The sequence below is a fragment of the Heterocephalus glaber genome, unplaced genomic scaffold (genome assembly GCF_053883595.1).
Source record: "Heterocephalus glaber isolate CG9 unplaced genomic scaffold, H.glaber_assembly_v1.0 deba00001538, whole genome shotgun sequence".
Taxonomy (NCBI): Eukaryota; Metazoa; Chordata; class Mammalia; order Rodentia; family Bathyergidae; genus Heterocephalus; species Heterocephalus glaber.
The window spans coordinates 37,004,968-37,018,343 of record NW_028258333.1 but is presented as its reverse complement, the minus strand read 5'-3'; the positions used below and the strand labels follow the sequence as shown (position 1 = coordinate 37,018,343).

The following is a 13,376-nucleotide window of genomic DNA, read 5'->3' as shown; positions in this document are numbered from 1 at the left end:
AGCTGGGTTACAGGATTACAGGAATGTACCACCACACTCAGGGGCTTTTCTTTTTCTTTTTTCTTTTTAAAGTATACATATTTCTGTGTGATTTTTTTTTTTTTTTTTTTGGTACTAGGGATCGAACTCGGGTCTTTGTGTTTGTGAGGCAAGCGGCAGAACCACTAAGCCAAATGCCTGGCCCTAAGTATACATATTTCTGAAAGATTGTGAACTATTTCAATATAAAAATTTTAACTAGCTCTCAGTGGCAAATAGCTGATTTCAGGCAAGATTCAAGTTCAGTATTCAAGTAAGCAGTGCTAAAAATATACTTGTCGTTCAGTTCCACTTTTCTGTCAGGAATTTTTAGTGTTTTTAAGAGACAGTATCTTACTCTGTAGCCCAGGCTGGCCTAGAACCCATGATCCTCCTGCCTCAGCCTCCTGGCATTATAGGCATGTATCACCATGCCTGTCTTGAAAAGGATCTTGCACAAGCAAAAATGCAGAAATCAAAGTGGAGGACTGCTACAGACAGGGTGCTCATTGCTGGGTTCCTGTGGATGCATGCAGCCTGCACAGCACACAGTCTGACAAAATAGCCCAAACTCATGGATTGGATTTCATTACCATAGGACTTTTACTATTTCAGCATAATCCATGAGAAAGTTATTTGTACATTTAGTAAAGTGACAAGTAAATTAATATAAATGTCTTAAAAGAACATACTGTTTAAAGGTGCTATAAAAGTACTGTTTTCATATCAGCAGTATCAAAGACAAACTCTGCTTAGGGCAGTAGTTTCATGTACTAATTTAAAATAGTAAAATAGTTCCAGTTCATTTATTAACTCTAGCTTCTTGCAGGCAGTACTTGGTTAGACTTGTATATGTTTACTTTTATTTATTAGAAAGTAAGGCATTTAAAGATCATGATTCAGACTTCATTCCATAGCTTTGACATGAATTGCAAATGATCCCTAATTATATGAGTGATTGAGGGAGTCTGGTAGAGAACCAAGATTAATATATTATCTTGGAAGACAAGAGAGAATTTCAATGAGGAGGAAGTGGTCAATTCTAATACGAATGAGAAGAGTTAATAAAAATATGTTCAATCTGATGATACATCTTTGGCTTTTGAGATTCAGTGGAATAAAGCAATGGAGGCAGTTGGAGCTATTTGAGGGAAATGGAAGATGTGGAAAAGTGCCAATGACTTTACTACTTTTTGGAAAGGTGGCCCCTGAATGAAACCATAGGGACAGTATAGACTTACAATCTTGAATAGTGGAGATATAAAGGAGATGGTGAGAGAATACTGTGGGTCATAGATTTAGAAAGGTTGTATCACACCATTTTTTGTTTTTCTCAGTACCGGGAATCGAACTTGGGACCTTGTATTTGCAAGGCAGGCGTGGCACTGAGCTAAATCCCCAGCCCCACACCACTTTGATAATTATTCACCTTTGATCTTTTTATTGTTTTATTCCCCCAGACATTATTTTTAGTTCTTTAATAATTCATCGTGTCTTGGGCCAGGGATTTAGTTCAGTGGTTCTGCCATCTGCCTGGCAAGCTCAAGGTCCCAAGTTCAATCCCTGCTACCAAAAAAAAAATTTCATCATATTTTTAGAGTCTAAATAAATAAACATGAGAAGACTTTTCAATTCTAGGGTTAATTAGGCCACAGTTGGCATAGGTGCACGAGTCACCAAAGGTCTAAGAATTGGCATAAATGGCCTGGGATTTAACTCATTGGTTCCGCCGCTTGCCTTGCAAGCACAAGGACCCGAGTTCAATCCCTGGTACCAAAAAAAAAAAAAAAGAATTGGCATAAAGAGCTAAAGGGGCAGTATAAAGTATTAAAATTAGAAGAGGAGGGCTGTTTTGTGTAGAACAAATAGACAGATACATCTCTACATTTAATTTAGAAGACTTGATTTAGATTTCTCTGTTGTCAGTTTTTCACAATAAAGGAGCATATAAAAAATGATGTTAGCTATCCTGGAAGCTGCTAGCTTTGTAGTGCCCTTGCCATCCTAGCACTAACAGTTAAATTTCAGCTTATGTTACTTCTGTGTATCAGCTTGTCATCTGTACACAGTTCTTAGCAAACTGGTTTTCTATTAGTGGCGAGAACAGGATTTGGGTAGCTCTAAAGAATGATGGTTATGTCTAGGAAGACTCACAGAGCTTAGTACCTGTTCTTGGAAACTAGATGAGTGCTTAAGAAAAACAGCTGACAGCTGAGATACAGAAGTTTTAACTGTTAAAATTGTGGTTGAATTATACTTGGTATGTTTTCGCCTGTCAGATCAATTCCGTAATGAAGTTTTTTGAGAAATCTATTCTGGCTGTTATTTTATTGGGAATTATTGAGACTTGTAAATGGCCCAAGAAGGCAGTATACACTTTAAAACTGGGTAGCTGGAGGCTGTCGAGGATGACCCTAAGCAAAATTGTGAAGATTTATCATCCCTACAAGTAACCATAGTTTTCCTCTCCTGTGATGTGTTCTCAGTAAAGGGTCTGATCAGTTCATTTACATTAAGGACTATAATGGGGGGTATATTTCTGTGTGACTTAATTTGTCTAGAGGATTTGATTTTTATGCAAGAGGCAATGTCTTCAATTAAAACTTATTGACTGTCTACTCAGTTTTTGGTCATTTTATCAATACTAGCTTTCTATTCAGCAATTAAGAAATCACCCTTTTATAAAGTTCAGTCTGGTCATCAAAGTTACAACATTCTAATTATGGAATTCTACAAGCCACTAAGCCCAATGAGAACAGAATTTTGTTATAGGGGTTTTTTGTTTGTTGGTTGGTTTTTTTGATAGGGTCTCAACATGTAGTTCAGGCCAGCCTTGAACTCACTGTGTAGCCCAGGATGGCCTCAAACTGACACTGATCCTTCTACCACAGCCTGTGGAATGCTGGGATTACAGGCGTGCACCACCATGCCTGGCACTAACAGGTTCTTAAAAATCCCTTTTAGGAGGCAAGCATTTATTTCATCTGTGCTAAGTCTAACCCTGAATACAGTTAGTACTCATTAATTGGAAATTTTTGAATGCTTTATAAAATATTTCTGTAAATTTAAGACAAGCAGGGAAATTGGTATATATCTCAAGTGATACTTTGTTACTTATAACCCCCTTCCCCAATTAGCAAGCTGTCTTTTCCCTAAGTGTTTAGGTTTCAGTTAACTAGAGTGTGTCTTTTTTTTTTTGGTACCTGATCTAACTCAGGACCTTGTGCTTGCAGGGCAGGCCTGGTGCCCCTGAGCTACATTCCCAGCCATAGAGTGTATCTTATTTAAGCAACAAATGTTATTCATAATGTTGCCATTCAGTATTATTTGAATTTCTCAGGATACTGACTTGTGAAGTTGTAAAGCACTTGGAGATGTTCTTATGCCTTTAAACTCCCTTACACTCATGTGCTCATCCACACGCAGGTACTACTAAAATGGGATGGTCACAGGATGGCTTTAACGCCATTTCATAAAAATCAGTGTAAAAGAGGGAAGAATCACTTGATCTTTCCTTGGGAAAAGGAAAAGTATCAAACAGAAGTCTTTTAGTAAGACTTCTTAAAAGGGAACTGACCTAAAGTTCTGGAAGGCAAGACTTGTGAACCCAGTGGACTTGTGGGCATTAGTCTTAGATTCCTGCTCTTATATTAGTTGTTTTACTCCCTAAAGCGTCTTTACCCTTTTTAATATGATGGATGTCTTTGGTCCAAAGGGATATTTGAGAAATAATAAAAGACTGACAGATAAAAGTAAGGGAGATTCTGATAGAGGAAATTTGAATTCTTTGAACAAGCTCTGGTTTTTGTCCTTCAGGACACATCACTGTCTACTTATTAAAAGCCTGGTTTAGTTGAATACAAGAAAATAAGGCCTTGTTGTTTTAGGTAGACTATGAAATGGTTTTGGCTCAGCCATTGCTTAGCAAGTGTCCACGATTGACCTGACACTTCTTGGTGTACAGTTTAGGATTGGATACCCAAAGTTGACTCTCCTTTGTGGGAGGGGCTGTTTTTAAAACTAAGAGCTTACTGTGATATATCATTTTCCCTGTTTTGTTTAGTGTGTGTTTGCTACTTTAACATACTATTTTTGTTTCTTTTTCAGATGATTGTTGGAGAAACCCTGTCTGTTTACTGTAACCTTTTGCACTCAAATTCCTTTATCAGGAATAATTACATAGCCACTATTTACAAAGCCATTGGAACCTTTTTATTTGGTGCAGCTGCTAGTCAGTCCCTAACTGACATTGCCAAGTATTCAATAGGCAGACTTCGGCCTCACTTCTTGAATGTATGTGATCCAGATTGGTCCAAAATCAACTGCACTGATTCAGGTTACATTGAGTACTATGTATGTCGAGGAAATGCAGAAAAAGTTAAGGAAGCCAGGTGAGTGTTAAATCTCTACTGCTTATTTTACCTTTGGTATTGAAATAGAAGGTTCCAGTGACTGAAAGGTGAGCCATCCAATACCTTGAAGGGGAGAAGTAATCACTGGGAATTAATTGAAATCATATGTGTGATCCTTATTCTCTCTCTCATTCTTTTTCCTTGTTTTAATCATGATGTTTTATCTGTTTAAGAACATTTTACTGAAACTACTCATTGCTGATGCATAAGAATGTAAATTGAACCTTAGAGATCATTTAGAACAAGGTCAGCAAATTTTTTCTTAAGATGCTAGATTATAATATTTAAGGCTTTATGGGCCATATGCTGCCTTTCATAACTATTGAACTCTGCCATGGTAGCAGGAAAGCAGCCATAGATATTTGAGTGAAGGGGTGTGGCTGTGTTCCAGTAAAGCTTTATTTACACAAATAGCAGCTGTCCCAGGAATCATGGTTTGCTGAACCCTGATCTAACCCAGCCATTTGTGAAGCGCTGTTAGTGTGCTTACTTCAGCAGCACATACACTAAAATTGAAGCTCTGCTAGACCTGTAGTTTGTTTGTTTGTTTGAGGTTTGTTTTTTTTAAGTTAGAATCTCACTATGAGTTCAGGCTTGCCTTGAACTCACTATGTAGTTTAGGCTGACTTTGAACTCACTTCAATCCTCCTGCCTTAGCCTGCCAAGTGCTGGGATTTCAGGTGTGTGCCACCGTGTCTAGCAATCTTGTATCTTTAGAGTAAGTTTTTTACTCAGGTAACTTGGCTCGGATCTTGACAGTTCTTAGTGCTCATGCTCAGGTTGCCTCCTCCCCTCATCACCTGGGATGGGGACTGAACTCAGGCAGGGCCTGTTACAATGCTACGGAAGGGTTCTGCCACTGAGCTACATCCTCAGTTCAAAGTTGCCTTCTTACACACCCTTATTGGAATACTACTTATATCCTAGAGCACAGTGAGGCAGAAATGAAATAGAATAGGTATAGATACAGAATCCAAAAGGTCTAACTCCTTTAATTTATATGTAAGGAATAAAATGCAGGCCCAGTAACATTAAGTAAAGCCACTAATTATTGGCAGTGTCAGTTCCTTATCTTAACTCTTAGAATTGTCATCCTTGTGTTTTATATGGTTACCTTCTTATATTTTAAGGTAGCTATTAGTTTCCCTTACTTGTTTACCATCCAACAAATGCTGTCTCTGGGTAAAATATCCTGTGATTGCTTTTAAATGATTTCCAGACACTTTGCTGTCCCTTTTGGTTCTCTTGTAAGGAACATAGACCTACAAGTAATCCCCATTTTTCATGTTTAGTGTGGATGAAAAAACACCTTATTTAACTAGAGGATACAAAATACAGTATGCTTGAAATCAAGCCATGAACAAGATATCTCTGCTCCCCATCTTCATGGAGCTTAGTCTAATGGGGAAGATATCTGAAACAAATGGTTAGAATGGAAGAGAACCTTCCTGGGATAATGAGGCCAAAGAATGGAGAGATCAGGCTGTTGAATAGCAACTTTGAAGTGGTAAGGAGCACTGATATGGGTGTAAAATGTTAGTGAAGAAAGCAGAGTGACCAGAGTTAGGTAGTTGAGAAATAGATGGCAGAAAGTGATGCTAATTAGAACTCAGGTGAGCACGCATTTTTATTAAAGGGATAGAGGAAAAATGGTCCAGAAGTGGCTTCAAGAAGTGTTGCAGACATCACCAATACTGGAGTCTTAAGAGTGGTGGTGCACACCTGTAATCCCAGAACTTGGGAGGCTGAGGCAGGAGGATCGCTTCAAGGCCAACCTGGGCTACATAGTGAGTTCAAGGGCAGCCTGAACTACATGGTGAGACCCTGTTGCAAAACAAAAACAAAAAGCAACAAAACTGTATTCTTAAAATGTATGAGATATGGAATCTGTTTTTTGCTTACTAGGGCTGCAGAACCAAGCAATGTTATCAAGAAAGGCTCTTTAATTAGATGAATAAAGTAGTAGGGTGAACCTTCAGGGAAAAATTTGAAGACACAGGGGAGGATAGGTGATTTTCACAATAGAACTGGAATTCTAGAGTGTGTTGTAGAGGATGTGGGATGGAGGGGATAATCAAATGGCATGGTGGAACAAGAGGAAGCTTATTGGAATTGAGACTGATGTTTATCACAAATTATAAAAAAATAACAGCTGAGTAAAAATATATCATGAGAAACAGAATGAAATACAATAAAATGATCATGATTTCTTTTTCCACTTGCAGCTTTATCATAGAAGCTTTTAAAAAAATTCCAACTTGGTATGGATGGCACATGATTATAAGCCCAGCACTTAGACTGAGGCAGGAGGATCATGAGTTCAAGGCCAGCCTGGGCTACATAGTGTGAGTTCAAGACCAGTATGTACTACACAGTCATAGTTGAGACCCTGGCTTAAAAAAGAAAAAAAATCCATATCTGTGAATGTAATGATGAAAAAACTACCTCTAAGGATTTAAATCCCAGGTGGTGCTTGATTTAGTGTAGGGCTGTGGGACAATAAGCCCATCATTAGTTGGAAATATCCTAAATCAAAAGTATATTTAATGCATCTACCAGGCATCCTAGCTTAGCAGTGTAGTACCTTGAGTTGTTTCCCTTCTTGATTGTGTAGCTGCCTTGGCTTGCTGCCTTTTGATTCTACCCAGAATCACAAGAGAATTGTACCACATATCACTGACATGGAAAAGGGCCACAATTTGAAGTATAATTTCTACGTAAAGTTTCTGTGTAAAGTTGAAATAATGTAAATCAAACCACTGTACATTGAGAACTATCTTTATTTAGGTATATTCCCATACCATAACATCCGCCTATCTCATGTAGACAGTGGGATAAGCTTTGTGTAGAAAGGTATTTACCAAGACAATCACACTTTTAAAATATTTGCATTACACTAAAAAGTTTGCTCCTGAGCCTTTGCAGTTAATTCACACTCCCATCTGCTACCCCCAGATCAACATTCTGTTCTTAAGGTTATGTGTTTTCTAGGTAGTAAGAAGTATTGATGTGTATAGTGTATTTTTTCCCAGAATATCTTTTTTTTTTTTTTGGTGTCAGGAATTGAACTCAGGTCCTTGCGCTTGTGCAGCAGGCGGCGAAACCACTGAGCTAAATCCCCGGCTATAGTGTATTTTTTACCTAGAGCTAAATGAAGGATGTTTATTTTCAGTGATCGAAGACTAATCTGGGGTTAACTATCTGCTTCTTATCTGTCATTATTATCCAACTTTTGCAGTGTTGGCTCTTTGTTACTCATTTTTGCCCTTTTAGCATTCTTACCCCGCAGGGTGGAGAGTGGCACTCCCCCACTTTGATGACTGAAGCCCTGAGTGCAGTGCGGACCTCAACCTAGGACTTTCGTTCTTGGTTTTTTACCTTTCCACCAAGTCCTCTGCCTGGTGTCTCTGATATTATCTTTTGTGGACCGACCACCATAAAATAGGCAGAGAAACTAACTTTTCTCTCAGCCAAGGAGTTTAAGAAAGTCATTATGGTAATAAGTGTTTACCTGAGCTCCAGAAAATGTTTTTGAAATGATTCTTTTTTTTTTTTTTTGGTATCAGGGATCGAACTCGGGTCCTTGCGCTTGCATAGCAGGCAGCGAAACCACTGAGCTAAATCCCCGGCCTTGAAATGATTCTTAAAGAAAGGATGCAGATTTTTCACACACTGTTATTTCTGTGGTTCAGGTGCATAAATTTTAGCTCAGGATTTTCTTATTATGACATTTCATATTGATGAGATTTTTCAGCACAAGCCATTTTGGTAAAATGTAAAATATTTAATACAATTTATTAAAATGACAAAAAATAATTATTTTAAAATTCATATTTGTCACACACTCTCACTGTCTCTTCCTAGTATGTATAAATTGGCTGACATACAGTTACCTTAATTGTACTTTTGAGCCAAGGACATTTAGGCTTTTCCATCAGCCTTTAAAGTTTCTACATTAATGCATATGAATTATCCACTAGTCCTTTGTTAAGGGCTGGAAAACACCTTCTTTAAAAACTGTAAGGACATTGCAGAGGTATGTACATTAAAAACTGATTTCAATGAGGAGAGCCCTTGTTAAACTTTGGAAGTCTAAAACAAGGAGAAATAAATATCAAGTGGAAAAATGAAATTTTAGGAAGACTTTGTATCTTACAAAAATGCAGTTCCCATCATTGTTTCCAGAATGAGTCAGTTGTTGCCAGTTTCAGAGCTGGATGATATTAGCACATAATTGTGGCTTTGCATTGCTGTTATATTGTGGACTGTAGTTTAGCTGGATACAGCCTTTCCTTTTCCTTTTCTCTTGCATTTCAAAGGCCAAGTAAGCCAAATGGCAAAAACATTTCAAATGCAGTATTATCTATAGGTTAGAATTATGGTATAATTTGTTCTTTTATTTATCTTCCCAGCCTGATCCCTTTTATAATTTTAATTATAAAATTATAATGTTTGACATTGGAGAGAGAGGAACATAAGGTACCCGAAATGAGTCATTTTTGTTGACTGTGTAAATGAGTCAGAGTTACGTGTTAGGAAGAGAATATGCTCCCATAATTCTGGGTTTAGGTTTTGATTTTTTCCTGTTGGTTCTTTTATTTTCTTGCCACATGCCCCTTTCCTGCACTTGTGTTGCATGTTCTCACACTGTGTCTGCCATCACTGATATCACAGGACTTAGTATGGATTTCGATTGTGGTAGCCATTAGGTCCTAGAGATGAGAACATAAAGGGACTTTAATATATACTTATTAATTTTAATATCTAGAGAGTTCTGTTCACTGCTTAAATTAACACTTGCGAATTTGCTATAAATTAAATGGGCTGTGCTTGCAGGATTAGAACATCCAGTTGTTAAATCTGCTATTGCTTATTTCTTTTTTTTTTGTACTGGGAATCGAACTTGGGACCTTGCGCTTGTGAGGCAGGTGCCGGAACCACTGAGCTAAATCCCCGGGCCAAGTCTGCCATTGCTTATGCCAATGAGAATACCATTACTCTCAGTTTTTTGCGGGGGAAAAAAAAAGACTCAAAACCCAGAAAACTAATGAGCTCCTAGTTCAGAACTGTAGCTCCCACCTGGGTCAAGATTCTTTTCAGACTAGTGGCTCCCAAACTTTAGTCATTCAGAGTCATCCAGCAGGCTTTTTGAAACAGATTTTTGAACCATATCATCAAGTGCCTGATTCCGATTCTGAAGGTTTGGGGCCGTGGGGCCTGATAATTTGTGTTCCTAACAAGTTCTCAGATGTTGCTGTTGATATCATGTGACCATATTTTGTCAGCACTGCTTTAGATCACCTGGGTTATGGGAATATTATCTTGTATGACTCTGTCTCAGGATATAGGGACTGATATAGGGTGAATTTAAAATTGTGTACAATGAGCTGGTGTATTTGCGATAATATAGTACACAAAATATTGGCTGCTTTAAAAGATATATCGTTTTCCTTTTTCTGCTTTTATTTAAATTATATGTATGTTTGTTTTCTTGTGGTGCTGGGGATTGAACCTAGGGCCTCATATACACTAGGCAGGCACTCCATTAATGGCTAGATCCCCAACCCCATATTATATTTAAATACAAACTCATGTTTCTGATATATTCTGAATGATAGGTCTCTGCATCTGTGAATCAGATATTTAATACAAAGTTATTTCTGTTTGGATTATGGCAGCCTTGTATTGTTCAGATGTTTAATTGCAGTATTGTTGAATGTGTGACATAGTTTTGAATATGTATTGTGGAATGTGAGACATAGTTTTTCTTTTTTAAATGCAACCCAGGGCAGGTAAATAAAGCTGAATTTTGAGGAAATGTCTTCTCTAATAGTGAAAAATCCATTATGAGTAGGCCGGCTAGCTGTGGTATGTATGTACCTGATAAAACCTGCTTTATAGTTTGAGAAAATGGCTTCTTCTATGTGGTTTAATTGTAAACATTACTGCATGAATCATTGTGCCTCCAGGAAGATTGATTTGTTCAGGTTTATCATATTTCTCCTGCATATGTAACTTTATACTTCCTTTTAAATCATATATACATATGGAAATATCAACATATAGAATGAAATAGGGGATTATTTTAAAAGATCTTTCACTTTATGAAAAGACTTTAGGTATTATATTTAAAAGGAATATGACTTTAAGATCAGTACCTCTTTCCAGCTCCCTTGTTCTACAATGCCTTATTGCTCTTACACCCTGTCATTGGAGACGTGGCCAAGATGCACATGTCGATCTTTTGGTGCTATGATGTAGATAAGATGCTTGGAGATTGAATGTGTGATGGTGTGGGTGATGGAAAATGATAGATGCCTTAAGGTAGTATGGCACATTAAATCAGAGGATGGCAGTATTACCTCTAGTTAGAGGAGGCATTTTGGATGATGAATAAGATTTGATTGTAGCCAGGTATACACAACCATAATCCCCCAACTTGGGAGACTGAGGCAGGAAGATTGCAAGATTGAAGCCATCCTGGGCCACTTTGTGAGACCTTGTTTCAAAATGAAAAGTAAAAAGGGCTGAAGGTAGAGCATTGATGGTAGAGCATTCACAAGTCCACTCTCAAGTACCACCAAAAGAAATTTTTTTTTGAAACAGAATTGAAATGGAACATGTCACAGGTCCAGAGAGCCACATGAGCAAAGGCAGGCAGGCTGGAGGCCGAGGGGATACAGGTTTGGGGTCAGATATTAGTGTGCTGGAGTATTACTCTAAAGAGTTTGAACTGAATGGTGTAGAAAGTGAGTGGAAAGACTGCAGTATGGAGACAGTTGGAAGAATATGGTGCTAACACTTGCACAAGATATCAAAGCAGAGCGTATATAGAACTCAGCAACTTGCTCCTGGGGGATAGGAGTTTCACTGAAGTTGAACAAGAGAGTTCTTGCAATAAACGGTGCTGCTCAGTTTGCAGGAAATATGCAAGTAAAGAAACCAGTAACAGGCTGGGGATATAGCTAAGCAGGCACAGTGCCTGCCTGGCAAGCACGAGGCCCTGGGTTCCATTCCCAGTACCAAAAAAAAAAAAAAAAAGAAACCAATAACAGCCCCTGAAAAATACAAAAATGTGCTGTACCAGAATGCCAGACTTGCCTGGACCAACTAAATTTGCAAGCAGTAACTTCTTGACCACTAGTGCCTGGATCTTGACTTGAGTTTCTGTGATGATGTTTGTTCTCCATTGAGCATGCAGACAGGAAAAAAACTTTTATTACTAGAGAATTTTTAATGGTTCTTTTTTGGGAGAGTGAAGCTTGGGAAGACATTAGATAACAGTAATAAAATTAATATCCTGATAGATAATGAACTTACCTTACTGTACATGGACTGGAGAGACAGATTATAGGACTGGCTAACCTTTTAAGTTTGTATATTTACCATTAACATTGTAGGTAACATTGCAACTACAGTGTTTTGCTTCTGAGGTAATATTTGGAAACTTACAAGATAGGCAGTTTTCAAGAATTTTATTAAAGAACGAAACTGCTCCTTTATACAGACAGTACTTAAAACTTCTCCTTGTCATTGTTGTTATTATTCTGTCTACCTTTGAAAATACTTTTGAAACTTAAATTTTAAAAAATTTGCAACAGAATACACCTATATGAATACGTTATAAATATTACTCGCACAACCAATCTGGCTAACCTGGATTGCAGTGTAAAAAAGATTTTGGGACATTTTACACACATTATAAAGATGCTTGCCAGATGTGTTGAGAAAAGATGCAGTACTTTCTTTTATAAGCTAAGACACTTTGCCACTCTGGTGAGAATTTCTGAGAGAAGCATCACAACAGCTGGGTGTTAAACTGGACTTCCTAATGCTCCTAAGCTTTGAAAATGAAGTTCAGATTTCTCACCACCGTAAGGGAAAATAAAGTGTCAAAATCAGATAACTTACCTCATGTAACAGAACAGTTATGTAGTATTTATTACATGATAAAGTGATGATGCAGAGGTAACATTCCTTTTATTATCTATTTTGAGAACTAATGAAAGATTAGGGTGTATTTGAGGAGACAATAATATATTGGATAATATTATTTACTATATGCAAGAAAATATATATAATGAAGAGCATGAAACGTGTTGGGAACTAGTAAGTAGTTAACAGATGGTGGTTCTGGAGAGGTTAATGGGGCTGAGGAAGAATGTTACTCTGTGCTCAACAGTCTATTCTAGGGAAGGGCCTGAAGCCGGGGAATAGTATGCTTTCATCGTTTTTGGTGAAAGTCATTTAGCTTTCCTCTCCTTCATCATAATCTAAATACTAAAATGAATATCTAATGTTTTATGATAGAAATTGCCATTATTTTTACAGGAAAAGGATGTGGGATACTAAGGGAAATGTGTCTTTTCTGCTTTTGTCAGTTGGGTAGAAAAGATCTCTGAAAGTGAAGTATTGTGACACTCTGCTAGGCCTTGTGTACAACATGAGCTGCAGTGATGTCACCTGGTCTAATCTGAAAGAGTGACTTGTCCAGCTTCCTGTTGGGCTCAGCTGTTTTGCTTCTTACCTTGCCATTGACAGTGTCTACTTTACCTCTCATCTGCATTTCTGTATTAGTAGAATACTAAAGACCCTTCAGTTGCTGTCTTGAGCCTTATCTTTTTTGAGCCTAGTGACCAGGAGTCAGTGGTGATTTTGTGACCTGCAGGAGGGTTGAAAGTTAGTATACCAAGCTGCAGGTGGTAACAGAAGACTTTCTTGGCCTTGTTGCTGCCTTTTTGGGGAGGACTTAAAGTAGAAGTCTCTAGCTTACCTCTGGTTAGCAGTCCTGCCTCTTACACACACACACACCCACCCACCCACCCACCCACCCAGCAATTTAAAATGATCTTTTCTTTCTAACTCAGCAGTCTTTTACCTTTTAGGAATAGTCTTTTTTTTTTTTTTTTTGGTACCAGGGATTGAATTCAGGTCCTTGTGCCTGCA

General features: G+C 37.9%; 1 protein-coding gene across 7 annotated transcripts in view; it reads left to right on the top strand.

Annotated features, from left to right (window-relative positions):
- The window catches only part of Plpp1 (phospholipid phosphatase 1), an 88,290-nt gene that overhangs the window by 57,178 nt on the left and 17,736 nt on the right, over positions 1 to 13,376 (top strand). For 4 of the 7 annotated variants that reach the window (XM_087189380.1, XM_087189378.1, XM_087189379.1 and 1 more), the window contains exons 3-4: positions 4,126 to 4,409; positions 6,656 to 6,775. In XM_087189380.1, the coding sequence (XP_087045506.1) occupies positions 4,126 to 4,409; positions 6,656 to 6,775 (404 nt within the window). The remainder of the gene's footprint in view (positions 1 to 4,125; positions 4,410 to 6,655; positions 6,776 to 13,376) is intronic. The other 3 variants (XM_004848515.4, XM_004848516.4, XM_021261419.2) reach the window with 1 other exon arrangement.